This window comes from Aquarana catesbeiana, linkage group LG13, assembly GCF_042186555.1.
Source record: "Aquarana catesbeiana isolate 2022-GZ linkage group LG13, ASM4218655v1, whole genome shotgun sequence".
NCBI lineage: Eukaryota > Metazoa > Chordata > Amphibia > Anura > Ranidae > Aquarana > Aquarana catesbeiana.
The window spans coordinates 6,995,068-7,022,894 of NC_133336.1; the positions used below are offsets into that span (position 1 = coordinate 6,995,068).

The 27,827-nt window shown below is 44.3% G+C and overlaps 1 protein-coding gene across 3 annotated transcripts; it reads right to left on the bottom strand.

Annotated features, from left to right (window-relative positions):
* Window positions 1-27,516, bottom strand: LOC141117381 (serine protease inhibitor A6-like). 3 transcript variants are annotated; one of them, XM_073610226.1, is made up of 5 exons: window positions 27,379-27,516; window positions 22,869-23,506; window positions 7,742-8,012; window positions 4,075-4,225; window positions 1-268 (listed from the first exon to the last, which is right to left on the bottom strand). In XM_073610226.1, the coding sequence occupies exons 2-5, from the start codon at window positions 23,482-23,484 to the stop codon at window positions 59-61; spliced, it is 1,248 nt and encodes a 415-aa protein (XP_073466327.1). In that variant the 5' UTR covers window positions 23,485-23,506; window positions 27,379-27,516; the 3' UTR covers window positions 1-58. The 3 variants fall into 3 exon arrangements, with proteins under 3 accessions (XP_073466327.1, XP_073466324.1, XP_073466325.1); XM_073610223.1 differs by lacking the exon at window positions 27,379-27,516 and adding an exon at window positions 26,958-27,088; XM_073610224.1 differs by lacking the exon at window positions 27,379-27,516 and adding an exon at window positions 26,954-27,070.
* Between the last annotated feature and the right edge of the window lie 311 nt (window positions 27,517-27,827).

Consider the following 27,827-nt stretch of genomic DNA (forward strand, 5'->3'; position numbering starts at 1 on the left):
TTATTATGAGCAGAATGGTTTCATTTTATATAGCAGTTTATTTTCTGCTTTATTACATTCATTCTCCTTGCCCAGGGTTATTGCTAGGCGGCTCCTTGAATCGGCCCATCCCAAGAATGGTTTCGGTAGGTTTATGGTAGACCAGCATAAGGAATGGACGGTCAACTTTGAATTCGGGGCTTGGGAGGACGTAGTTTAATTGAGCAGAAGTTGCACTACGCACCTCTGTTCCTCTCTCTTCGATGCTCATAAAAGACTGGTGTAAAATCTGTCAACAAAAAAAGTAAAGGAACTAAATTACCCAAAATGTTAAAAAACCCTTTAAGCTCTTATAATCCCTGTTTATATATACAGTATATATTATACAGGATACCAGGGATAAGTCCTGGACAGGAGATATATTGTCCCACTATTTAGGTTGTGGGCCCTTTAAAGGATAATTCAGAGACTTTTTTGAGTTCTCACACATGCGGGCTGAGGGGTTTTGGGGTAGGGCAGTTGGAGAGAAGAGGACCGATTTACAGTTCTCTCAGTATTGGTAAGTCCTCATTTTGGACCTGGAATTCAGAGGCTCAGAGAAACTTTGGATTGCAAAGCACCGCCAAACCCTGATTACAGGGATTTGGATCCAAAAGGTTTAACCCACCTGCAAGAGAGTCTTGAAAAGGAACAAGAAGAAGTCAGCACGTGTCAATGAAGTGGGGTAGTTCACAGCTAAAAATTTGAACTGTCATCCAACTGAGACATTGTTTTGCTGAGCTCCTGTGGCCTTTGTGGTACTCTAAAGCAGACGGGAACCCCAGACTCTAGTGTGGGACTGGTATATTGGTGGTGAGCCATTCTGTTGTTTTCAATGTACCAGAATGATGGACTGTTTGTTTGTCCTTTGCTGAAGAAAAGCTGTTTTTGTTTTGCTTGTTTTAAAAGAGCAATAAAGACTGTTTTCTTTTACAGGTGGCTGGCTGGTGATCCAGGGCTATCTGTATATCACATTGCTGGGAAGGAGGGGGTGAAATGACAGAGCTAAGAAATGTATTTAAATATTCAATCCGCCCAGTTTGGTTTTATTCTTTTCCTGGGCCTCTGGTGGTAGGGAGTCTACACTCCAAGATCTGCACACCTCCTGCAACCATTGTGCCAGATGATATGAACCATGAAGTGCAAACCAAGTTATACCCATGGGAGTAGCCGCTTCCCCTTTTGCTCCCCCATCGCTCTTGCCAGCTGCCCAATCCACCTGAGCTGAAGACCCTTTCCTTGCCACCATATGTTGGTACTCAGTGCATGATCTGCCAATCATCAAGCACCAGCACTGTCAATGAGAGGAAGGGGATTGACTCACATGTTCTTCAAATCCTAAAATTATAGAGCATTTCTTGTTTCTCTTCGCAGACAAATGGTGGTAAACAAAGAAAGATAATTTTCTGGTTGTGGGACCACCTCTGAAATAAACCTGTTGCTGTGCTCTGCATAATCAATACACTGGTTTGCTTAAAAGTTTATTTTCACTGGGCTTCTGTTAAAGAAGAACTCAGCTAAAATACTTTCATATTCATTTATTTGTTCTTTTAATTCCAATAAAGTAGACCTTAAAGTTGATCCCCAGGAAGTTGACAATCACTGTGGTGGTCAGTATTACTACAGTGACCATTGTGATCTCTTATGTCCTGGGCCAGGCATGTGGGCAGATGTAGTTTAGCCTCCCTGCAAGGATGGCACTGTTCAGTGGCTGCTGTTCAGGGTGGGCGGAGGGCAAGGGGGAAACCAGGTTCCTTCGAGGCCTCTGTAAGTGTCATCAGAGAAGCAGCTGTCTGATTGGACACTGCTGCCCTAAATGATCTAGGGGCCATCTTTGATGTGGGCAGCGCTTACAAAAAGCCTGGTCCCCTTTAGGTTGGCATAGTGTGTAGGTCAGGGACAGATCTCCCTCTAGTTATAGGGACAGTGGGAATAGCATTGGGACAGATTCCTGTGGAGCAGGGACAGAGTAGGGACCATCACTGTCTCTTGTTTATTTTTCCTAAACCAAGGGACCCGTTGCCGGTCTGCCTTCCAGCTGCCTTCTCTGTCGGATGCAGTCAGGTGTCTACTGTGTGCGCCGTACTCCTTGCTTGGTTTATTGTAAGTGTTCCGGTCTGGTGTTGCAGTGTCTGCAGATTTTGCTGTTCTCCCAACATTACCACATTACTATACATTACTGTATCAACCAGTTTCTGTGTAAGTTCTCTTCCCCTGCGGGTAATAAGCCACCTCCTACAGGTGACTGCCATAACATGTGCTGACCACAGGGGATTGCGCTCCTGACATTGCTGCCAATCACAGAGGCCCTTGCATTTTTTTCAATGAGTACAAGGCTTTCTCTTTTTGGAAGAGGTGGAAAGTACTGTAAGGGTGATGAGATCACAATCTTCACTTCATGTTTTGAATTCCTCTTAAAAATAGCAATTCACTTCCTGTACCTAGGCACTTTTCTTCTGCTACCTCGTCTAAGGCACTGCCACCTCTGACTACTAGTCCCAATAGAGTTGGAGTGAGATTTGGGGATCATGCTTTGTTGCTCACTGTTGTTGGAGAGGAAGCTTTACCTGAGGACCTGCAGTGCAAGGATCTCTATACTTCTACATCATTCATTCTGTGGATCAGTGCTTCCTCTACCCCTCTTGTTGTCTTATTCATTAACCCATCAGTCATCAGATCACCAGTCATCAGATCATCAATCTTCAGACCATCAGTCATCAGACCATCAGTCATCAGATCATCAGTCGTCAGATCACCAGTCACCCGATCACCAGTCATTGGATCACCAGTCATCAGATCTCCAGTCATCGGATCACCAGTCATTGGATCACCAGTCATCAGATAATCAGTCACCAGATCACCAGTCATCAGATCACAAGTCATCAGATCATCCATCACCAGATCACCAGTCATCAGATCACCAGTCATCAGATCACCAGTCATCAGATCATCGGTCACCAGATCACCAGTCACCAGATCTCCAGTCATCAGATCATCATTTACCAGATCACCAGATCACCAGTCATCGGATCACCAGTCATCAAATCACCAGTCATCAGACCAACAATCATCAGATCATCAGTCATCAGATCATCATTCACCAGATCGCCAGATCACCAGTCATCGGATCACCAGTCGTCGGATCACCAGTCATCAGATCACCAGTCATCAGATCAACAGTCATCAGATCAACAGTCAGCAGATCATCAGTCAGCAGATCATCAGTCAGCAGATCATCAGTCGTCAGATCACCAGTCACCAATCACCAGTCATCGGATCATCAGTCATCGGATCACCAGTCATCAGATATCCAGTCATCAGATCACCAGTCATCAGATCTCCAGTCATCGGATCACCAGTCATCGGATCACCAGTCATCAGATCACCAGTCATTGGATCACCATTCATCTGATCTCCAGTCATCAGATCACCAGTCATCAGATCACCAGTCATCAGATCACCAGTCACCCGATCACCAGTCATTGGATCACCAGTCATCGGATCACCAGTCATCAGATCTCCAGTCACCCGATCACCAGTCATTGGATCACCAGTCATCAGATCACCAGTCATCAGATCTCCAGTCATCAGATCACCAGTCATCCGATCACCAGTCATCGGATCACCAGTCATCAGATCTCCAGTCATCAGATCTCCAGTCACCCGATCACCAGTCATTGGATCACCAGTCATCAGATCTCCAGTCATCAGATCACCAGTCATCAGATCACCAGTCGTTAGATCTCCAATCATCGGATCACCAGTCACCAGATCACCAGTCATCAGATCTCCAGTCATAAGATCACCAGTCATCAGATCACCAGTCATCAGGAATGGCAGCCAATACTGGTGATAAGTCCTTTGCCTCTTTCTGCTCTGTTTTTGGGGAAATCTTCCACAGTATAGGTCTTCTTTAAATGTATTTGGTCCTCAGCACCTACAGAGATGATGGTGTCCGAAGGAGGCTTTTCTTGTCATAGGACTATTATATTAGAGGTATAGGACTTTTTTCACTGAAATACTAAATCTAAAGACCAAAAAAAAAAAGATACTTACTTTTGAAACTCTTATCCTTGATTTCTTTGAGATCCTGGAAAAGTCAGCATTGTCACTACTGAATATTCTTGCCATGCCCATACTTAACAACCCAAATTGCACATTGACCGGGGTATTGAAGGATACTTTGGGTATGTAGAGGTCCAATAAACTGTGGAGGAAGATATGCATCAGTGTCTGTATTACCAATCCTAACTATACCAAGCTTTCTCAATAAGGTGAAAAGTATGTACAACAGCAATCCCAATTAACCAATCAGAATTCTGAAACTGATCTGATTTCATTTCAGGGGTTAAAGCTGACTTCAAGGAGAACTGAGATAATGTCAGGACCTGGATCACCTGCTGGTGGCACTGTGGTTCCCTGATTGGAGGGTTATAATTCCACTGTCCACCAGCAGGTGTCACCCAGCAGCCTGCAGACCCCAGTAATCAGTTTCCACCTGATGCTGGCTGCTGGGAGGGTATTTAGGTCTTCTCGCTCCAGTGTTATGTCAGGAATCAGCAGCAGGGATGGCCAGATCTGTGTGGCTACACTCAGGAATTTGGGACCAGAGTGTGTATGCTGTAAGTGAGATTTGTTTACAGTGCAACACAACCCATCCAAACACCAGTACACAACAAACATAACAATATAAGTGAACGGGAACCAAAAAACCCAGTGACAGAATACTTGACTAATAACTAACAAACAGAAGCCTAACAACTAATTATATACTATATATACAAAACGGGGAGCACAGAAAAGCAGGGGAAAACTAGAGGTGCAGAGAGCAGGAAGGAGGAAACAAAACTGCAATCAGGGACAATGGGGAGCACTGGAAATAAAAGGGGACATTCTTTTGATAGGGATAGTCCCAAAAAATCAGGGACTCTTTCCAGAAACATCTGGTCACCCTAGTAGAGAGTCCAAGCCTGACAGGACAACAGTAACAGGGCATGTGAGTTGCCACCAGATGTTGAGTCTTCTATCTTTGTTCCCAGTGCCTGAGCATGCAACTACATCTTAAAGAGGAGTTCCAGTCACCTGTGTAAAAAAACAAAAACTGTAGCTGCTGCCTTTTAAAAACAGCCACTCACCTGTCCCACGATCCAGTGGTGTGCTCACCCCACTCTGTCTCACCCACTGTCTTCGGTCCCCGGCATTATCACTATGGCCACCCGGCTGTGACAGCTTGCGGCTTCACAGCTGGGTGCCCACTGCGCATACGCGAGTCATGCTGCGCATCATGAATGGTGGATGCAGTCCTCTGGGACCTGTCAGTACCCCAGAAGACTGCAGGGGGAGGGAGGAGAACTTCAGTTTCCGACCGCCGCTGCGCTCAGGACAGAAGTGAGAAGCGAGTACCTGTCAAAATCAGGAACCTGCTCCCCTCCGCTCCTCAAAAGTACCAATTGTTCAGGGAACAAGTCCTTAAAACCACTTCTGGACCAGTTCACGCCGATATACGTTGGCACTTTGAAGAGGGATATCGTTGTTATGGCAGCAGCTAGCTGCCATAACCCTGGTATCCTCTTCTTCAGTGAGCGGTCCGCTTTCCGATAAAAGTGGCCTCTGTGGCGGATTCACCGTGAGATCACTTTAATCAGCAGCGGGAGAGAGGCCCCCCCCTCCCGCCGCTCTCTGGTGCCCTCCACTGCTTACCGGAGCCGTTGGTAGCGGCGGAGGCGATCGGGTATGCTCCCTGGCTTGGTATGGAGACATGTGAGGGGAATATGGCTCCCACCCATCTCCATACCATTGCAGGGCAGAAGCAACGTCAAAACATCACTTCCGCCCATAGCTCTTAAAAGGGAAATTTTTGTTTTATTATTTTTTTTAAACCACATTTCATTTTTTTTTTATTTCATTTCAGTGAAAATATGAGATCTGAGGTCTTTTTGACCCCAGATCTCATATTTAAGAGATCCTGTCATGCTTTTTTTCTATTACATGGTTACATTCCTTGTAATAGGAATAAAAGTGACACAATTTTTTTTAAAAAGAACAGTGTAAAAATAAAAAATAAAAGGTAAAATAAATGAGAGGGAAAAAAAATGTAAACGCGTCCCATTCCGCCGAGCTCACGTGCAGAAGCGAACACACGGGTGAGCAGCGCTCGCATATGAAAACGGTATTCAAACCACACATGTGAGGTAACGTCACGATCGGTAGAGCGAGCGCAATAATTCTAGCCCTAGACCTCCTCTGTAACTCAAAACATGCAACCTATAGAATTTTTTAAACATCGCCTATGGAGATTTTTAAGGGTAAAAGTTTGTCGCCATTCCACGAGCAGGGGCGCAATTTTGAAGCGTGACATTTTGGGCATCAATTTACTCGGCTTAAACATTATCTTTCACAATATAAAAAAAAATTAGGCTAACTTTACTGTTGTCTTATTTTTTAAATTCAAAAAAGTGTATTTTTTCCAAAGAAAGGGCTCTTATAAGACCGCTGCGCAAATACGGTGTGACAGAAAGTATTGCAACGATCGCCATTTTATTCTCTAGGGTGTTAGAAAAAATATATAATGTTTGGGGGTTCTAAGTAATTTTCTAGCAAAAAAAAAACAGTTTTTAACTTGTAAACACCAAATCTCAGAAAGAAGCTCGGCCCTTAAGTGGTTAAAACATAACTTCCCCTTTTGGGTGGAGCTCCGCTTTATGACCCAGTCACTATGGTGGGCACTATGCTAGCTGGCTCTGGCGTATTGTTTTTCCAGCCCCCCCCCCCCAGACTTCACCCCTTCCTAGGACTTATGCCGCGTACACACGGGCGGACTTTTAGAATGGACTGGTCAGACAGACTTTCCAGCGGACTTTCGACGGACATTTGACGGACTTCCGACGGACTTTCTAACAAATGGACTTGCCTACACACGATCACACCAAAGTCCGATGGATTCGTATGTGATGACGTACACCGGACTAAAATAAGGAAGTTGATAGCCAGTAGCCAATAGCTGTCCAAGCGTCGGTTTATGTCCATCGGATTAGCATAAAGACGAGCGGATTTCTGGGTCCGGCGGAGTTACGACGTAAAGATTTTAAGCATGTTCCAAATCTAAAGTCCGTCAGATTTGAGACTGGTAAAGTCCGCTGAAGGTCCGGTGAAGCCCACACACGATCGGATTGTCCGCCGGATTTGGTCCGTCGGCGTCCGCCAGACCAGTCCGGTCGAAAAGTCTGACCGTGTGTACGCCCCATTATTCTGCCACCAGAACATTCTGACAAGTGACTTGTCTTGCCTTCCCCCTGTGGAGCTTGCTCCTAGATCCCTTCAGCTGACCACCTGGGCTACCAGCTGCAGCCAACCTCCTTGGGAGAGAGGTGTTACCGCCCCCCCAGGAGACCTCCAGTCATTGCATTTGTCCTAGACTGAACTGTACTGTGTATGTCAGTTATTCTTCCCTTTCCTCCATTCGATACAAATCAGTTATTTGGTACTGTCCTGCCACCTAGCATCCTTAGTGGAAATTGCTCCTGTTACTGCAATAGCTGCATTGCCTGTTATATATTGTTCTGTGCTTATGGCAGACCCTTTTACCATCCTGGAATTATTGTCAGTTTATCCTTCATTCATCCAGTTATCATCACGTTGCACATTGCCGCTTGTATGATAATATGGCTGATACCTCTAACAGTGTTAAAACTGGAATTCTGTTGTAAGCAGCTCTCATGTATACCTGGTTTTCTTTGAACTAAAGTATTGTTTAATCCTCTGCCGGGTCAGGTTTTTTTCCACCATGCGGAGATCACCCAGTTGCGGTACGATGATGAGGAGGGATACTTTACCGGCGTACGGCACTTCTACCATATCGCATTCCAACTCTTTGTCCTTGTACGTCTTATACAATCCCCGCCGGTACATCATTGGCACTAAAACCGATGTATTCTCATTTACCGTGAAGCTTCTCTCCTCTGTATTATGTGGGTCAAATTCTGATTCCCATTTTGCTGAAGAGAGAAAAAAAAAATGGTTTCTTTGGAGGTAAACTATAGTGGTTTGGCATTATTGGATTTTATGTTTTACGGTTTTCTCTTTTTTTTTTTTTAAATTGTATTTTTATTGAAGGTATTCAAGCAATGCAAAATATGCATAGGAGGAAAAAAAAAGAGGAAACAATATAATGGGGAGATTTCAATAGAAAAAACGAGTTATAGAACAAGACAGAGAACTCGTTTATATGTAATAAGTAGATCATAAACGTACAGTGCCTTCAAAAAGTATTCATATCCCTTGAAATTTTCCACATGTTCTCATGTTACAACCAAAAACGTAAATGTATTTTATTGGGATTTTATGTGATAGACCAACACAAAGTGGCACATAATTGTGAAGTGGAAGGGAAATGATAAATGTTACAAATAAATATCTAAAAAAAATGTGATGTGCATTTGTATTCAGCCCCCTTTACTCTGATACCCCTAACTAAAATCTAGTGGAACCAATTGCTTTCAGAAGTCACCTAATTCATAAATAGAGTCCATCTGTGTGTAATTTAATCTCAGTATAAATACAGCTGTTCTTTGAAGCCCTCAGAAGTTTGTTAGAGAACCTTAGTGAACAAACAGCATCATGAAGGCCAAGGAACACACCAGACAGGTCAGGGATAAAGTTGTGGGGAAGTATAAAGCAGGGTCAGGTTATAAAAAAATCTCCCAAGCTTTGAACATCTCACGGAGCTCTGTTCAATCCATCATCGGAAAATGGAAAGAGTATGGCACAACTGCAAACCTACCAAGACATGGCCATCCATCTAAACTGACCAGCCGGGCAAGGAGAGCATTCATCAGAGAAGAGCCAAGAGGTCCATGGTAACTCTGGAGGAGCTGCAGAGATCCACAGCTCAGGTGGGAGAATCTGTCCACAGGACAACTATTAGTCGTGTTCTCCACAAATCTGCCCTTTATGGAAGAGTGACAAGAAGAAAGACATTGGTGAAAGAAAGTCATAAGAAGTCCTGTTTGTAGTTTGTGAGAAGCCATGTGGAGGACACAGCAAACATGTGGAAGAAGGTGATCTGGTCACATGAGACCAAAATTCAACTTTTTGGCCTAAAAGTAAAACACTATGTGTGGGGGAAACTAACACTGCACATCACCCTGAACACACCATCCCCACCGTGAAACATGGTGGTGGTAGCATCATGTGGTGGGGATGCTTTTCTTCAGCAGGGACAGGGAAGCTGGTCAGGGTTGATGGGAAGATGGATGGAGCCAAATACAGGACAATCTTAGAAGAAAACCTGTTAGAGTCTGCAGAAGACTTGAGACTGGGGCGGAGGTTCACCTTCCAGCAGGACAACGACCCGAAACATCCAGCCAGAGCTACAATGGAATGGTTTACATCAAAGCATATTCATGTGTTAGAATGGCCCAGTCACAGTCCAGACCTAAATCACATTGAGAATCTGTGGCGAGACTTGAAAATTGCTGTTCACAGACGCTCTCCATCCAATCTGACAGAGCTTGAGATATTTTGCAAAGAAGAATGGGCAAAAAATGTCCCTCTCTAGATGTGCAAAGCTGGTAGAGACACCCCCAAAAAAACTTGCAGCTGTAATTGCAGTGAAAGGGGGTTCTACAAAGTATTGACTCAGGGGGGCTGAATACAAATGCCCCCCCCACATTTTTCACATATTTATTTGTGTCATTTATAATTTTCCTTCCACTTCACAATTATGTGACACTTTGTGTTGGTCTATCACATAAAATCCCAATAAAATACATTTAAGTTTTTGGTTGTAACATGACAAAATGTGAAAAAAAAGGGGGTATGAATACTTTTTCAAGGCACTGTATACATAATGAGGGAAAGGAAAAAATAGTTGACATAGAATAAGGGAGCAGACTATATACCCTATAAGGATACACCAGGGGTTAATTGCAATAAAGTGGGGTCATGGAAAGAAGAGGAGTCATCCTCAGGGGATGTCACCTTAGACCCAAACTTCAAGAAGACACAGGAAGGGCACCATACTCAGATTGGTCCCAGGGATCCCATATCCTGTTGAATTGGGCCACGGAATCACCAACCAAAGTAGTCATATACTCCATTCTCTGAATCTCTGAAATGGTGTGTAAAACTTGAAACTTGGCTTGGGCTAGGGGGTGTCGAAGATAACCAATGTATCGGGGATAGTTTTCTTGGCTGTTAATAATATGTATGAGGTTAATTTGTTTGAAAGTTTACCAATGCTAGGAAATGGGAGGCCCAGTGGGTCTAAAGGAAGTGATATTTCAAACAGCGGCTGGATGAGAGACATCACCATTAGGGATGAGCCGAACACCCCCCCGGTTCGGTTCGCACCAGAACCTGCGAACGGACCGAAAGTTCGCACGAACGTTAGAACCCCATTGACGTCTATGGGACTCGAACGTTCAAAATCAAAAGTGCTCATTTTAAAAACTAATTTGCATGGTATTGTCCTAAAAAGGGTTTGGGGACCCGGGTCCTACCCCAGGGGACATGTATCAATGCAAAAAAAACTTTTAAAAATGGCCGTTTTTTCGGGAGCAGTGATTTTAATGATGCTTAAAGTAAAAAAAAAAAAAAAGTGAAATATTCCTTTAAATATCGTACCTGAGGGGTGTCTATAGTATGCCTGTAAAGTGACGCGTGTTTCCCGTGTTTAGAACAGTCCCTGCACCAAATGTCATTTTTAAAGGAAAAAATCTCATTTAAAACTGCTTGCGGGTTTAATGTAATGTTGGGTCCTGGCAATATGGATGAAAATCAGTGAGACAAACGGCATGGGTACCCCCCAGTCCATTACCAGGCCCTTTGGGTCTTGTATGGATATTAAGGGGAACCCCGCACCCAAATTAAAATAAGGAAAGGTGTGGGGCCACCAGGCCCTATATACTCTGAACAGCAGTATACAGGCGGTGCAAACAAGACAGGGACTGTAGGTTTGTTGTTAAGTAGAATCTCTTTGTAATTTTGAACGGGTACATTTTTAAAGTGTTTAGCTCCAGCCAAAAAATCTTTTTTAAGCTTTTTGGAAAACATAGGGAAGGGTTATCACCCCTGTGACATTTGTTTTGCTGTCTTTCCTCCTCTTCAGAAGATTTCACCTCACTTTTTGTCCCAATGGATTGGAAAGCATCAGTGGAAAGGAGAAATGTTTTTCCCATATTAACTCTTACAGGAGAGAATTTCCCTTCCTAGGGGTAGATTTCATCTCACTTCCTGTTGTCTCCTTCCGTTTGCAAGTAGGAGTCGTTTGTAAGTTAGTTGTTTGAAAGTAGGGTCCTGCCCTATATACTCAGCAGAAATTTGGGCCTTAGGTGTTGCTGTGGCCACAACACTGTAAGCCCTCACAGGGCCCTGCTGTGAAATATTAGATCAAGAATTGTAATTACATGCCCCTGTTGAACAGGAGCTGAAAAATTAGGCCTTAGGCACTGGTGCTGGTGCCACAACACTGCAACCCCTCACAGACACTCTAGTTGGAACGCAGGAACGAGCCCTGCTGCAAAGTATTGCATCAAAAATTGTAATTACACGCCCCTGTTAAACAGGGGCAGAAAAAATGGGCCTTAGGCACTGGTGCTGGTGCCACAACACTGCAACCCCTCACAGACACTCTAGTTGGAACGCAGGAACGAGCCCTGCTGCAAAGTATTGCATCAAAAATTGTAATTACACGCCCCTGTTAAACAGGGGCAGAAAAAATGGGCCTTAGGCACTGGTGCTGGTGCCACAACACTGCAACCCCTCACAGACACTCTAGTTGGAACGCAGGAACGAGCCCTGCTGCAAAGTATTGCATCAAAAATTGTAATTACACGCCCCTGTTAAACAGGGGCAGAAAAAATGGGCCTTAGGCACTGGTGCTGGTGCCACAACACTGCAACCCCTCACAGACACTCTAGTTGGAACGCAGGAACGAGCCCTGCTGCAAAGTATTGCATCAAAAATTGTAATTACACGCCCCTGTTAAACAGGGGCAGAAAAAATGGGCCTTAGGCACTGGTGCTGGTGCCACAACACTGCAACCCCTCACAGACACTCTAGTTGGAACGCAGGAACGAGCCCTGCTGCAAAGTATTGCATCAAAAATTGTAATTACACGCCCCTGTTAAACAGGGGCAGAAAAAATGGGCCTTAGGCACTGGTGCTGGTGCCACAACACTGCAACCCCTCACAGACACTCTAGTTGGAATGCAGGAACGAGCCCTGCTGCAAAGTATTACATCAAAAATTGTAATTACACGCCCCTGTTAAACAGGGGCTGAAAAATTGTGCCTTAGGCACTGGTGGTGGCGCCCAGAACCAAAAATGTTCTTACAAGCTATCAGCGTTATGATTGAGGAGGAAGAGGATAATTACTCAGGGATAGTCACTCAGCATCAGCATAGGCAGTCTTTGAAGGAATCTGAGATTTCAAAAAAAATTATTCGGTTACATCAGCATCAGGTGCTTGGTAGCTGGTGGTGATCCAAGACTGATTCATTTTTATGAAGGTCAGTCGATCGACCGAGTCAGTGGACAGACGCACCCTGTGATCGGTTACCACGCCTCCAGCAGCACTGAATGTGCGTTCCGAAAGAACGCTGGATGCAGGACAGGCCAGTAGCTCAATTGCATACTGTGCAAGCTCTGGCCAGTGATCCATCCTCAAGACCCAGTAACCCAGAGGATTTTCGGTGGGAAAGGTGTCCAAGTCTGATCTTGCCCCTAGGTATTCCTGCACCATGTAAAACAGACGCTGGCGATGGTTGCTGGAACCGATCATACCTTGGGGCTGCGGACCAAAAAATTGTCTGAACGCATCGGTCAGACGGCCACCTTCTCCACCGCTCCTTCTTTGACTGACCGAAGCCTCAGCAACACGTTGTCCAGAAACAGGAGTTTGTAACCTCCCAGTCTCTGGGAACGCGTTGCACAGACCTTTCTGCAAGGCCTCCCGAAGATGTTTCATCCTCTGCTCCCTCTGCGATGGCAAGATAAGGTCCGCAACCTTACCCTTGTAACGTGGATCAAGGAGGGTTGCCAGCCAGTATTGGTCCTTCTCCTTGATACCACGAATACGAGGATCCTTACGCAGGCTTTGCAGGATCAGGGAGGCCATGTAGCGTAGGTTTGCTGAGGCATTCGGTCCGGAGTCCTCTGGGTCACTAAGAACGACATGGTCCGCAGCCACCTCCTCCCAGCCACGTACAAGTCCATGTGTTTCTTGGGACTGATCCCTTAAAGACTGCTGCTGATGCTGAGTGCCAGGCTCCACCTCCATACTGACACAATCTTCCTCCTCCTCCTCCTCCTCCTCCTCGTCCTCTTCCTGTGTGATCGGCGGGCACGCAGGAACACTGTCTGGATAAAGGGGGCCTTGAGAGCTAAGGAAGTCCTCCTCTTCCTGCCTCTGTTCTGCCTCAAGTGCCCTGTCCATTATTCCACGCAGCGTGTGCTCCAACAGGTGGACAAGGGGGACAGTGTCACTGATGCATGCACTGTCACTGCTCACCATCCTCGTGGCCTCCTCAAATGGTGACAGGACAGTGCATGCATCCCTGATCATGGCCCACTGGCGTGGGGAAAAAAAACAAGCTCCCCTGACCCTGTCCTGGTGCCATAGTCGCACAGGTACTCATTGATGGCCCTCTGCTGCGTGTGCAGCCGCTGCAGCATGGCCAACGTTGAGTTCCACCTGGTGGGCATGTCACAGATTAGGCGGTTCTTGGGCAGGTTAAACTCCTTTTGGAGGTCCGTCAGCCGAGCACTGGCATTATATGACCGGCGGAAATGCACACAGACTTTCCTGGCCTGCCTCAGGACATTCTGTAAGCCCGGGTACCTGCCCAAGAACCGCTGCACCACCAAGTTAAGGACGTGCGCCAAACAGGGCACATGGGTCATTTGTCCCTGTCGGAGGGCAGAGATGAGGTTGGTGCCATTGTCGCAAACCACCATTCCTGCCTTAAGTTGGCGTGGCGTCAACCACCTCTGAACCTGCCCCTGCAGAGCTGACAGAACCTCTGCCCCAGTGTGGCTCCTGTCCCCCAAGCACACCAGCTCAAGCACCGCATGGCATCTTTTGGCCTGCGTACTTGCGTAGCCCCTTGAACGACTACGGAGCACCGCTGGTTCCGAGGAAGAGGCCATGGAGGAAGAAGAAGAGGAGGGGGTGGAGGAGAGAGGTGTGTCACAATCATTAGCATTTTGGAGGCGGCCTTATATAGTGTGGAGCGTGTACTAAATCCCCTGAGCCATAATTGGCCAAAGCCTCCTTGGCTTTGGCCAATTACGGCTCTCTGTTAAGGCGGCGCTGTGATTGGCCAAGCATGCGGGTCATAGTGCATGCTTGGCCAATCAGCAAACAATGCACTGCGATGCCGCAGTGAATTATGGGCCGTGACGCGCCACACGAATTTGGCGCGAACGGCCCATATCGTTCGCAATTCGACGAACGATCGAACAGCCGATGTTTGAGTCGAACATGGGTTCGACTCGAACACGAAGCTCATCCCTAATCACCATTTTCCAGAAGGGGGTTATAAGCTCACATTGCCAAAAAGATATTACAATGGGTACCTTTTTCCTTGCCACAATGCCAGCAGAGATAGGAAAGTGAAGAATGTAGGTGATGTACCACCTCAGGTGTTCTATATCAGGACAGAAGGATTTTAAAAGCATCCAACGCAATATTCCCAACGCACACATTCCTGTAGAGATGGCTGTATTTGCAAGTGGGTGCTGAAGCGACCACCGGCTGGAACCGTATGTAGATTAAAAGAAGGGGGTTGGGTGAGACTTTGTATGAAGCACGGCTAGGTAATAAGGTGTGCAATCACATGATGGTAATTCCAAAGAAATATACACTGTATAATTGAAAATAACATGATAAACAATAGTAACACCTTAACAGTTTATTAAACATAATTCACAGTAATAATAATAGATACATTCATGGATAGTATATTAAAAGTTTCAATTCATAATAAAAATAATGATGTTAATAATGATAATAATTGATGATAAAATTCATGTTATTGAATCTGAGAATAACGTGATTGCAATGGTGTAGCATAAGGCTGGGGCTCTACGCGTTTCGTCAGGAGCAATAACAATTGGAATAGATCTATAGTAGAACAGGAAGGCAGAATGAACAGGTGTTTAAAACACGGGGGACACAGGGCAGAGGGGGGATAGAAATTCCCCAACACTCTTACCTGTATATGATATAGATATATAGCAAATTGTAATGTGATGCACGACTGAAGGCGCCGTGGCAAAACAGGCATCCCATGGGAGCTGAGGCCGCAAAATCATGGCCGCACTGAGGCCAAAGAAAGTAAGAGTGATAGTGTGGTCCCCAATTCAAATATTAGTACAGACTTTATATAGGTTGCAGTTGATATTCTGTGAAGGAAAACATGGGATGAATATGTTTATATAATAAGCTGCATTTAAGCGGATAAGAGGACTACAATATAAAGGGGCATGTAATGGTGTCAAGAAGCCAGGTGGAAAGTGCACCAAACCACATACCCAAGCAAAATAGAGTGTGAACAAGAGGAAATAGCAAAAGAACCCGGTGAATGAGCCAAAACCAAGGAAGTGTTACCTTAAAACTTAGAAAGGAGACTGTAACAGCCTATGTGTCGGGGTCTGGAGGCGAGAAAGGTGTGTGCTCCACCCGTGTGTGGTCTTAAAGTGGTTGAAAACCCTTTATAACCACTTTTTGCTACAGGTAAGCCTATAATTAGGCTTATCTGTAGCTTCACTGGATATCTCCTAAACCTGAACAGTTTAGGAGATATCCCCTGTATTTGCATGTGCCGACGTCATCGGCACATGTGCACTGAACGTGCCGTTGCTTCAGTTAGACTGTGCCGTTCCTGGTGGCTCTGGCGCGCATGCGCAGGAGTGACAGCATCGTGGCTCTGGCCAATCACAACGCCGGAGCCCGCGATACCTGGAAGTAACTCCGGGAGCAATGTCGGACGCTGGAGTGGGGTACGAGGACAGCTTCAGTGGCTTCGATCTAAGGTAAGTAATTCATAGTGAGCTAGTATGCTAGGCATACTAGCTCATTATGCCTTTGTCTTGCAGGTTTTTTTTTTTTTCTAGGGTTTACAACCAGTTTAACCGCTTCCCAACCAACGGCCGCAGTTATACTGTGGCAGGTTGGCTCCCCTGCGCGAGTTGTCGTAGCTATACGTCGGCTCGCGGGGTCGGAATGGCAGGCACGTGTTGCCGGAGGTGTAGGCGCGCATGCGCCCGCTGCACAGCGGGGGGTGCTGGTGCTTGTGGCTGACGGTCGCGATGACTGCTGGCCACGAGCAATCGTGACCAGGACACACTTCCCTGTTCTGACAGGAGTGACAGATCGTGTGTTACTATTAGCTAGGAACCACGATCCGTCACTTCCTCCGGTCAGTCCCCTCCCCCTTCAGTTAGAATCACCTCCCAAGGAACACAGTTAACCCCTTCACTGCCCCCTAGTGTTAAACCCTTCACTGCCAGTGACATTTTTACAGTAATCAATGCAATTTTATAGCATTGATCGCTATATTAATGCCATTGGTCCCAAAAATGTGTCAAAATTGTCCAATCTGTCCGCCATAATGTTGCAGTCATGATAAAAATCGCTGATCGCTGCTATTACTAGTAAAAAAATAAATAAATAATAAATAAATAAATAATAATAAAAATGCTATAAATCTAATCCCTATTTTGTAGATGCGATAACTTTTGTGCAAACCAATCAATATATGCTTATGGAATTTTTTTTTACCAAAAATATGTAGAAGAATACATATTGGCCTAAACCGAGGAAAAAAATAGTTTTTTTATATATTTTTGGGGGATATTTATTATAGCAAAAAGTAAAAAATAATGCGTTTTTTTCAAAATTGTCGCTCTTTTTTTTGTTTATAGCACAAAAAATAAAAACCGCAGATGCGATCAAATACCACCAAAAAAAAGCTCGATTTGTGGGGAAAAAAGGACGTCAATTTTGTTTGGGTACAACGTGACACGATTACATGCTATCTCGCCGGCACTCGGATCTGAGTGCTGTGTTTGTAAGTGTATATGTTATCCTTTACTTTTTAATAAACGTTTATGCAGAGAGCACTATATTTGCTATTTTGTATTGCATACATGACATTCCTCCACTTCGATGAGTGTTCAAAACGGGGCTAATACCACCTGGACCGTTCCATCTATTTATGGTTATGAGCTGTGTGACCTGTCTCAGGTCGAATTGTTAAGATGAGGGGCCATCCATGTGTGGTGAAGGGACTACAGTCACTGGATTTATTCCTGTCATCTTGAGTGCTCACCGGTGGTCTTACTTCTATACTTTATTTGCTCCACTTCATGCATCTATTTATATATGGACATTTAATATTTGCGCAGCACTGTTTGTCTATTTTTTATCTATGAGAGGTGTTGTTGAATTTACCTTTGAGTGTCTGCTAGCATTTATTGTGTAATTTGTCCTTCTGTTAGTCAGCGCTGAATATATTTTCAATATTTATAGTGTAACGTCACATGACCGCGCAATTGTCAGTTAAAGCGACGCAGTGCCGAGTCGCAAAAAGTGCTCTGGTCAGGAAGGGGGTAAATTCTTCCGGGGGCTGAAGTGGTTAATAGCCACAGGCAGCCATAGATTGCCGCCAGCGTCACGCTGCGTAATTAAAGAGGGGGGCGTATGTAGTCAGAGAAAGTAATGCCGCCAGCACGCCAGGATCTCCAAAAAATGGGTGCAAAACTCTAATCAGTGATCTCATCATTACAGCAGAAAGCAACGTTTTGGAGACACACAGGACCCCTTCATCAGGCAGGTGAATTTCACCTCTATAAGCAAATTTTTCACTGAATGATAGTGGTAGACGCTGTCTATTATTGTGATTAGCTGTGATTGGTCACAGCTAATCACATGGCACAGATGGTCTGTTATTGGCCCTGTCCGTACTATGTGATCACTGTGACCAATCACAGCTAGCAACACAATTGTATACAATGAATGGCATGAAAGAAAGTCATTCGAGGTTTACAACTGTCATGCAATCTGCTGTGATTGGTCACAGCGATCACATGACGCTGGCAGCAGAACGGTATAGTGAACTGTCATCCCCTGTATCCGATGGACGCAGCGGGTGATGGATCGCGCCTGAGTGAGGCCCGGAGCGGTCGTGCGAGGCGCGTTCTTTGGGAGGAGGACGTCATATGAGGTCCTCCCAGAACAATGAGGTTCCCGCCCGTCTGTCATGATGTGGGCGGAGAAGCAGTTTTTGAGAACACTTGTCAGAAGATCCTGCCTCTTCATTGCTCTGAGGAGTGGTTGTAGCACAAATATTTGTGTTCTTATTGGCTACAAATTCATTTTTTGTGGTCCGACTGTTATCATATGAAAAGAACAATGGTCAGCTTATGTCTATAAGTAGCCAGGCGGGGTCAGCAAAATAGAACGCTTGGCAAATCATTCTACTTTTCCTGTATACTGGTATACAAGATTGTGTTTAGACTTTACGCCACCCAAGTCGCTCATGAATGATGATGTCCTTCCAAATAAGCTCTGCTCTGTTTGACTTTTTTAGTAGAAACAAATGATAAATTTGACTATTGTCCTGCATGCAGTCTGCTTATTAAAGGAGATCTAATAACCATATCCACCAAAAAATATAAAGAAAAAAGAACTTTTGCGCTAACCAGACAAATTATATAAAATAAAATTTTAGGTGCAGCTGCTAGTGTTAGTCAAAAAAATACAAAAGACCCTAATACAATACATATATAGTGACAAGCGCGCATCCTGACACAGTGTGTATTATACATTGTGTGTAAATCCTTAGTGTTTTGAACCCATTAGGTGTGATATTGAATAATAAATATCCAAAATAATTTATGTGAAAAAAACTTATTGAAGAATTTGTTATAGTTCCGCTAAATATTGAATTACCATGCTCCAAACAATATTGTGAAAATAATAAAGTAAAAAATGTTGGTATAGTGACACCAGCCACAATGTTGCTAAAAAAACTTTTGGTCAGCAACAATGTAGCATCCACTCATTACTCAAAATAATATTGTGAACATCATATGGTGAAATATAGTGGTATAGTGACACCAGCCACAATGTTGCAAAAAGACTCTTTGGTCAGCAACAATGTAGTATTCACTCCACACCTCAAAAATAGTGCTAGAAAAAAATAGTCTGTCAGTGAGAACTTCTTCCCCCTGAATATCCTGTGTAAGGATTTAAACAATAAAAAAATATGTATTCAAACTCAGTCCTCATAGAAATATATATTATGCTGATGATGAAACAAATCTTCTACTGGAATACAGCGATGATCTTCCTATTCAGAAAATATAGTAGAAGAGGCAGCTTACCGGATCAGATGGATCTCTGGTTAGGGAGATCAAACAAGCTTGTTGCATTAGCCTGCCGGCTTCCCTGATTATCACCTGGATGTCAGTTGTAGAATCTTCATCCACTTTACCCAATCCACAGAACAGGTATCCTCTGTTTTTGGTATACAGGATTTCCACGACTCCAGAATGATTTTAAATCTTTGAATTATCCATAGTATAGCCAAACACCTCAGTGGGAACAAAGCAGGAGAAACTCCATAGTGAAGATTAAGGATGAGCTCCGGCGTGTTCGCATACTGCTCGTGCCGATCCCGCCAGGAAGTCAGCGCAGCGCTAATCACAGGCAGTGAGACATTTCCCGAGCTCTGCAGCCACACATCGGGAAATGTCTCACTGCCTGTGATTAGCGCTGCGCCGTGCCAACTTCCTGGCGGGATCGGCACGAGCAGTATGCGAACACGCCGGAGCTCATCCTTAGTGAAGATGTGTATTTCAAAAAATGTATTTTAAAAAACTTTTTCACAGTCACTTCAACAAATTCCACTGCAGTTGATCACAGCAATGACACACAGCACTCTAGGAACCGCAAATCAACAACTTCAAAAGTGCACAGAAAACGGGAACCAGATAAAAAACAGCTAAAAAGTTCAACTGCAAATTTCATGCAGCGAGGGAGCAAATCGACTGACTGCATGGGGAAAAAAACTAAAAAAACGTGATGGCGTCACAGCCTCTAGCTCCCCATGCAGTCAGTCGGTTTGCTCCCTCGCTGCATGTCTGCTAAAATTTGCAGTTGAACTTTTTAGCTGTTTTTTATCTGGTTCCCGTTTTCTGTGCACTTTTGAAGTTGTTGATTTGCGGTTCCTAGAGTGCTGTGTGTCATTGCTGTGATCAACTGCAGTGGAATTTGTTGAAGTGACTGTGAAAAAGTTTTTTAAAATACATTTTTTGAAATACACATCTTCACTATGGAGTTTCTCCCGCTTTGTTCCCACTGAGGTGTTTGGCTATACTATGGATAATTCAAAGATTTAAAATCATTCTGGAGTTGTGAAATCCTGTATACCAAAAACAGAGGATACCTGTTCTGTGGATTGGGTAAAGTAGATGAAGATTCTACAACTGACATCCAGGTGATAATCAGGGAAGCCGGCAGGCTAATGCAACAAGCTTGTTTGATCTCCCTAACCAGAGATCCGTGTGATCCGGTAAGCGGCCTCTTCTACTATATTTTCTGAATAGGAAGATCATCGCTGTATTCCAGTAGAAGATTTATTTCATCATCAGCATAATATATATTTCTATGAGGACTGAGTTTGAATACATATTTTTTTATTGTTTAAATCCTTACACAGGATATTCAGGGGGAAGAAGTTCTCACTGACAGACTATTTTTTTCTAGCACTATTTTTGAGGTGTGGAGTGAATACTACATTGTTGCTGACCAAAGAGTCTTTTTGCAACATTGTGGCTGGTGTCACTATACCACTATATTTCACCATATGATATTCACAATATTATTTTGAGTAATGAGTGGATGCTACATTGTTGCTGACCAAAAGTTTTTTTAGCAACATTGTGGCTGGTGTCACTATACCAACATTTTTTACTTTATTATTTTCACAATATTGTTTGGAGCATGGTAATTCAATATTTAGCGGAACTATAACAAATTCTTCAATAAGTTTTTTTCACATAAATTATTTTGGATATTTATTATTCAATATCACACCTAATGGGTTCAAAACACTAAGGATTTACACACACTGTATAATACACACTGTGTCAGGATGCGCGCTTGTCACTATATATGTAACCATATCCACCACCCAACAAGAGAAAGGAGAGAAGGTCTTGTGTCATGAAGAGCCTTTTGGATCTTCTCAGCGTTCCTGACATCTCCTTCCTTATACAGTTCTCTTTTAAACCGCTTCCATACCGGGCACTTTTACCCCCTTCCTGCCCTGGCCAATTTCCAGCTTTCAGCGCTCTCACACTTTGAATGACAATTGCGCGGTCATGTAACGCTGTACGAAAACCAATTTTTTATCATTAAAAACAGGTAGTTTTTCTCCTTCACTGATGGGCACTGATAGGCTACACTGATGGGCACTGATGACGAGACACTGATGGTCACTGATAGGCAGCACTGATTGGCACTGATAGGTGGCACTGATCAGAAAAGGAACTGATGAGGCTGCACTGATAGGTGGCACTGGTAGGCACTGATAGGCGGCACTGATGGGTACTGATAGGTGGCACTGATGGGCACTGATAGGCGGCACTGGTGGCACTGATCGGGAGGCCCTGATGATGATGCACTGATGGGCACTGATTGGCAGCACTGATGGGCACTGATAGGTGGCACTGATCAGAAAAGGAACTGATGAGGCTGCACTGATAGGTGGCACCGATGGGCACTGGTAGGCACTGATAGGTGGCACTGATGGGTACTGATAGGTGGCACTGATAGGCGGCACTGGTGGCACTGATTGGGAGGCCCTGATGATGATGCACTGATGGGCACTGATTGGCAGCACTGATGGGCACTGATAGGCGGCACTGCTGGGCACTGATCGGGAGGCCCTAATAATGATGCGCTGATCGGCACTGATTGGCAGCACTAATGGGCACTGATAGGCGGCACTGGTGGGCACTGATCAGGAGGCCCTGATGATGATGATGCACTGATTGGTAGCACTGATGGGCACTGATAGATGGCAATGGTGGGCATAGATTTGCAGCACTGAAAGACACTGATTAGCAGCATTGATGGACACTGATAGGTGGCACTGATCGGGAGGCCCTGATGATGATGATGCACTGATGGGCACTAATTGGATGCACTGATGGGCACTGATTGGCAGCACTGATGGGCACTGATAGATGGCAATGGTGGGTATAGATTTGCAGCACTGGAAGGCACTGATTAGCAGCACTGGTGGGCATTTAGGGGACCGATGTCCCTCTAACAGAGATCGGTTACCAGCTTTATTCTTTTCACACTGACAGCATGAAGAAAAAAAAGGTGGTAACCTGCTTCTGTTTACTTCCATGATCAACCCTCATTAGTTGACAGCTGATCACGTAGGCCCGATGTGATTGGCCCTTTACCCTGATCTGTGATCAGCCCGAGTCCTGAGAACAGGAGGACGTTCATGGACACCCTCCTGGCATTTGAGGTCCGCACTGTAGCCGTCTTTCAGCTATAGTGTGGAAGTCAAGTGGTTAATATTAGTCACAAATGACAGCTGAAGCACACAGCATAAAGAAAAAAAATATAAGTTGTAAATTTTAGGCCTGGTGTTGGCCCCTTACCATATAGGCCTAGGGACTGGCCTAAGTGCCCTATGATAGATAAAGCCCTTCTGGGTTAGACTTTATGTAAAAAGTTAGTCCTATGGTTGCTGTTTCTTTATTTTAGCTACATCTGTTGCTTCAAAATCCACTTTCTATAGCCAAGAGTAAATTGGACTTACCTTGAAAGACCATATGATCTAGGAGAACCATCAATGTTTTAGGATCCAAGTTACCCACCAAATTCTGAATCTTATTGTCTGTTCTGTCGCTCACAAACTTATTGATTGTTTTCTCAGCATTCTGAGGGTCACTGAAGCTGATGGTTTGAATGGAGGCGTTGTAGTAGTAAGTCACATTCTGTTGGTATTCTGGTAGAATATTTTCCAACTTGTTTATGAAGATCTCATTACCAAGTTTGAATTTCACGTCTTTGGTTTTCTGGCTCACCACTTGAAGGAACTTTCTATAGTCCTCGTGCAGCTGTATGTTTGTCTTGGTGTCATTCAGGCCCATGCCTTGTAGAATTTCCAGGCGAGTTGTCGATCGGGCTCCGAGAGCCAGCATGGAGAGGGTTGTGTAGACACTTACTGGTGAAAAAAATAGGTTTGATGGGGCTTTTATTAATGAAGATGATACCAATTTATACATGTTCACAGCAAAGTCCATATGAGCTTCAGATATCTCTGACCGCTGGAATGCAGCGAAAACATCGTTGTTCTGTCCTCGGTTCTGTTCCAAAGGGCCGGTCGCAAGGATCAGCGAGATGAACAACTGGAGAAGAAGAAGAATCTTCATCTTTCTTTCACACCCGTTTCACCTGTGTAAAATAAATACTTGTTTAACGCCCTGTACACACGATCGGACATTGATCGGACATTCTGACAACAAAATCCATGGATTTTTTCCGACGGATGTTGGCTCAAACTTGTCTTGCATACACACGGTCACACAAAGTTGTCGGAAAATCCAATCGTTCTGAACGCGGTGACGTAAAACACGTACGTCGGGACTATAAACGGGGCAGTAGCCAATAGCTTTCATCTCTTTATTTATTCTTAGCATGCGTGGCACTTTGTGCGTCGGATTTGTGTACACACGATCGGAAATTCCGACAACAGATTTTGTTGTCGGAAAATTTTATAGCAAGCTCTCAAACTTTGTGTGTCGGAAATTCCTATGGAAAATGTGTGATGGAGCCCACACACAGTCGGAATTTCCGACAACAAGGTCCTATCACACATTTTCCATCGGAAAATCCGACCGTGTGTACGGGGCATTAGAGTTGTTACCAGGTTCAAGGCCCAGGTTTGAAGATGGAATTCTTGCTGCTCTAGAGCTCCCCAGAGCTACTGTTTTGCTAAATTTAGTTTTTGGCTACTGATTAGTAGCACTGGTGGACACTGATTAGCAGCACTGGTGGACACTGATTAGCAGCACTGGTGGACACTGATTAGACACTGATTAGCAGCACTGGTGGACACTGATTAGCAGCACTGGTGGGCACCGACTGGCACTGTGTGGGACCCATCACAAATATTTACATGATCCAGCGCACAGCTGTCGCCCCGTAGCAGTAAAACTGCTTTAGGGTAGTAGTTAGCACGGCATGGCCCCGCTCCTTTATCACAGGGTTTGATTGACAGCAGTAGAATCCAATGCCCTGCGAGGAGGGAGAGAGCGGAGAGAGACCCTGTTCTCAGGCACAGCAGTGGATCGAGATTGGGCTCTGGTGAGTATAAGGGGGGGGCTGGCAGAGGGAGGTGCACAGAAAGTTTTTTTTTAACCTTAATGCAGAGACTGCAATAAGGTCAAAAATCTTCTGCTTTTAGAACCACTTTAACCACTTAAAGCGGAGTTCCGCTTAAAAAAAAAAAGTAAAGTCAGCAGCTACAAATACTGCAGCTGCTGACCATTAATAATCGGACACTTACCTGTCCCAGGGTCCAGCGATGCAGGGGGGTCGAAGCCCCGCTCATCTCCCCCTCCGATCGGCGGCACCGGCATTGTAACTGTGGGCACCTGTCTGTGGCCTCACAGCCGGGCACCCACTGCGCATGCGCAAGCGGCTCTGCGCGCCGTGACTGGCCACGCAATCATCTGAGACCTGTGACATGTCCCAAATGATTGCCTAGAGGGAGGGGGGAGAGGTGATCTTCCGTCCGGCGCCGAGGGAAGTGACGTAAGCAGTCGAGGTGAGTAAGGAAGCAGATTACGAGGTACCCCCTAGCAACAGGCATTAAGAGGTGAGTAAAAAAAAATACATTTCCAAATTTTATTAATCATTTTTAATGCAGCTGAAAAATGCTAAAATAATTTTAGGAGTGGAACCGAGCCTCTTTCTGAGATTTGTTGTTTACAAGTTAAAAACTGTTTTTTTTGAACACCAAACATTATACATTTTTTTCTAACACCCTAGAGAAAAAAATGGCGGTCATTGCAATACTTTCTGTCACAGCGTATTTGAGCAGCGGTCTTACAAGTGCACTTTTTTTGGGAAAAAAATACACTTTTTTGAAATAAAAAATAGTAAAAAATAAATAATAAACAGTAAAGTTAGCCCAATTTTTTTATATATTGTGAAAGATAATGTTACGCTGAGTAAATTGATACCCAACATGTCACGCTTCAAAATTGCGCCCGCTTGTGGAATGGCGACAAACTTTGACCCTTAAAAATCTCCATAGGCGATGTTTAAAAAATTCTACAGGTTGCTTCTGCACACGAGCTCAGCGGGACGGGGTGCATTAAAAAAAAAAATTTTCTTATTTATTTTACCTTTTATTTTTTATTTTTACAGTGTTCTTTAAAAAAAAAATTTGTCACTTTTATTCCTATTACAAGGAATGTAAACATCCCTTGTAATAGAAAAAAAGCACCTCAGATCTCATATTTACACTAAAATGCAATAAAAAAAAAAAATGTCATTTGAAAAAACTTTTTTTTTTAAAATGGCCCTTTAAGAGCTATGGGTGGAAGTGACGTTTTGACGTCGCTTCTGCCCTGCAATGGTATGGAGATGGGTGGGTGCCGTCTTCCCCTCACTTGTCTCCATACCCAGCAAGGACAAGGATCTGATCGCCTCCGCCGCTACCGGTAAGCGGCGGAGGACATCGGAGAGCGGCAGAGTCGACAAAGATAAATGGAGCACAGCTGACTGAATCAGATTCAGAAGGCTTTAATAATCCCAAAGGGAAATGACTAAGATACATTTACATTGAATGAACACACAATCACAATAACGAACGGAAACAACACACAGTAACAGCAATAAATGACTAATATCAGCAATTAATACCAAATAAAACAAAATGAATACTATACTGTAATAAACCATTCCGTCCTATTCAAATACTACATAGAATCAATAACACCAACTGAAAAATAACATAAAACTACCATAAAAGCAAATATTACACCACTTTTTCTGACATTACCCAAAACCCATTACACATAGTTAACCTAATACCAACATAATATAAAAACTATTTAAAGATCTGGATCATAAACCAGATTAAATCTTCACATCCGGCACTCACAGGGAAGAATTATTCTTAGTCTATAGCAGCGGTCTCCAAACTGCGGCCCGGGAGCCGGATGTGGCTCTTTGCTTGTCTTTATCCAGCCCTTGGAGCACTATTCCATCCACTGACACCAATGATGGGGCACTATTCCATCCACTGACACCAATGATGGGGCACTATTCCATCCACTGACACCAATGATGGGGCACTATTCCATCCACTGACACCAATGATGGGGCACTATTCCTCCCACTGACACCAATGATGGGGCACTATTCCTCCCACTGACACCAATGATGGGGCACTATTCCTCCCACTGACACCAACGACGGGGCAGAATTCCTTCCACTGACACCAACAATGGAGCAGAATTCCTTGCATTGTTGGTGTTAGTGGAAGGAATTCTGCCCCATCATTGGTTTCAGCGGGAAGGCTAGTGCCCCATCAGTGGTGTGAGTGGGAGGAATATTGCCCCATCATTGATGTCAGTGGGAGGAACAGTACCCCATCATTGGTGTCAATGGAAGGAATTCTGCCCCATCGTAGGTGTGGCAGAATTCCTTCCATTGACACCAACGATGGGGCACTAGTCTTCCCACTGACACCAACAATGGGGCAGAATTCCTTCCATTGACACCTACGATGGGGCAGAATATCTATCTATCTATCTATCTATCTATCTATTTCTTTATCTAATAATTTAACTATCTATCAAAATAAAATAGAACAAAATAAAGTATTACCTACTGTTATAAGTCTGTTCACTTGTCCTCTTCAAAAACCCAACATTTTGTGAGTCTGAAACTTATATCGTCCATGAAAAAGTGCTAATCAGATACACTGTGAGGTCATAATGACCCGACCCAACAAACATGACTGAAACTTTGGACATTGACAAAAAACAGTGGGAGGTTTGTCTCTCTGGGATTAACAGTGAAGTTGTCAGTCCATTGTAAAGGAAACCTGTTATGTGAAATAGAAGTTTTCTCCAAATAGCAGTTTTCTTATAGGAAAATTGGACTGATAAGTTCCTGGGATCCTTCATGAACTAATAAGCATTCACAATCCTTCCACTTAAATGAATAAAGTACCCATGACTCCTCTCCCCACCATCGGTGACCACATATGAATCCCAAGTTCTCACTAATAATGACCACTTGTTATTTACCTCCACATCAGTGAAGAACATCTCTGACTCTGCCTTCCACCAGTGATGACCATCTGTTCATCTCCTTCCCATAAATGATGACAACATGTGAATCACCCCTCCACCAAATATGACCACCCCCTAGTCTCCTCCTCACCAATGATGGTCATGTGTGAGTTCCCTCCTCACCAATGATGGTCATTTGTGAGTTCCCTCCTCACCAGTGATGGTCATTTGTGAGTTCCCTCCTCACCAATGATGGTCATTTGTGAGTTCCCTCCCCACCAATGATGGTCATGTGTGAGTCCCCTCCTCAAAAATGATGGTCATGTGTGAGTTCCCTCCCAACCAATGATGGTCATGTGTGAGTTCCCTCCTCACCAATGATGGTCATGTGTGAGTTCCCTCCCCACCAATGATGGTCATGTGTGAGTCCCCTCCTCACCAATGATGGTCGTATGTGAGTTCTC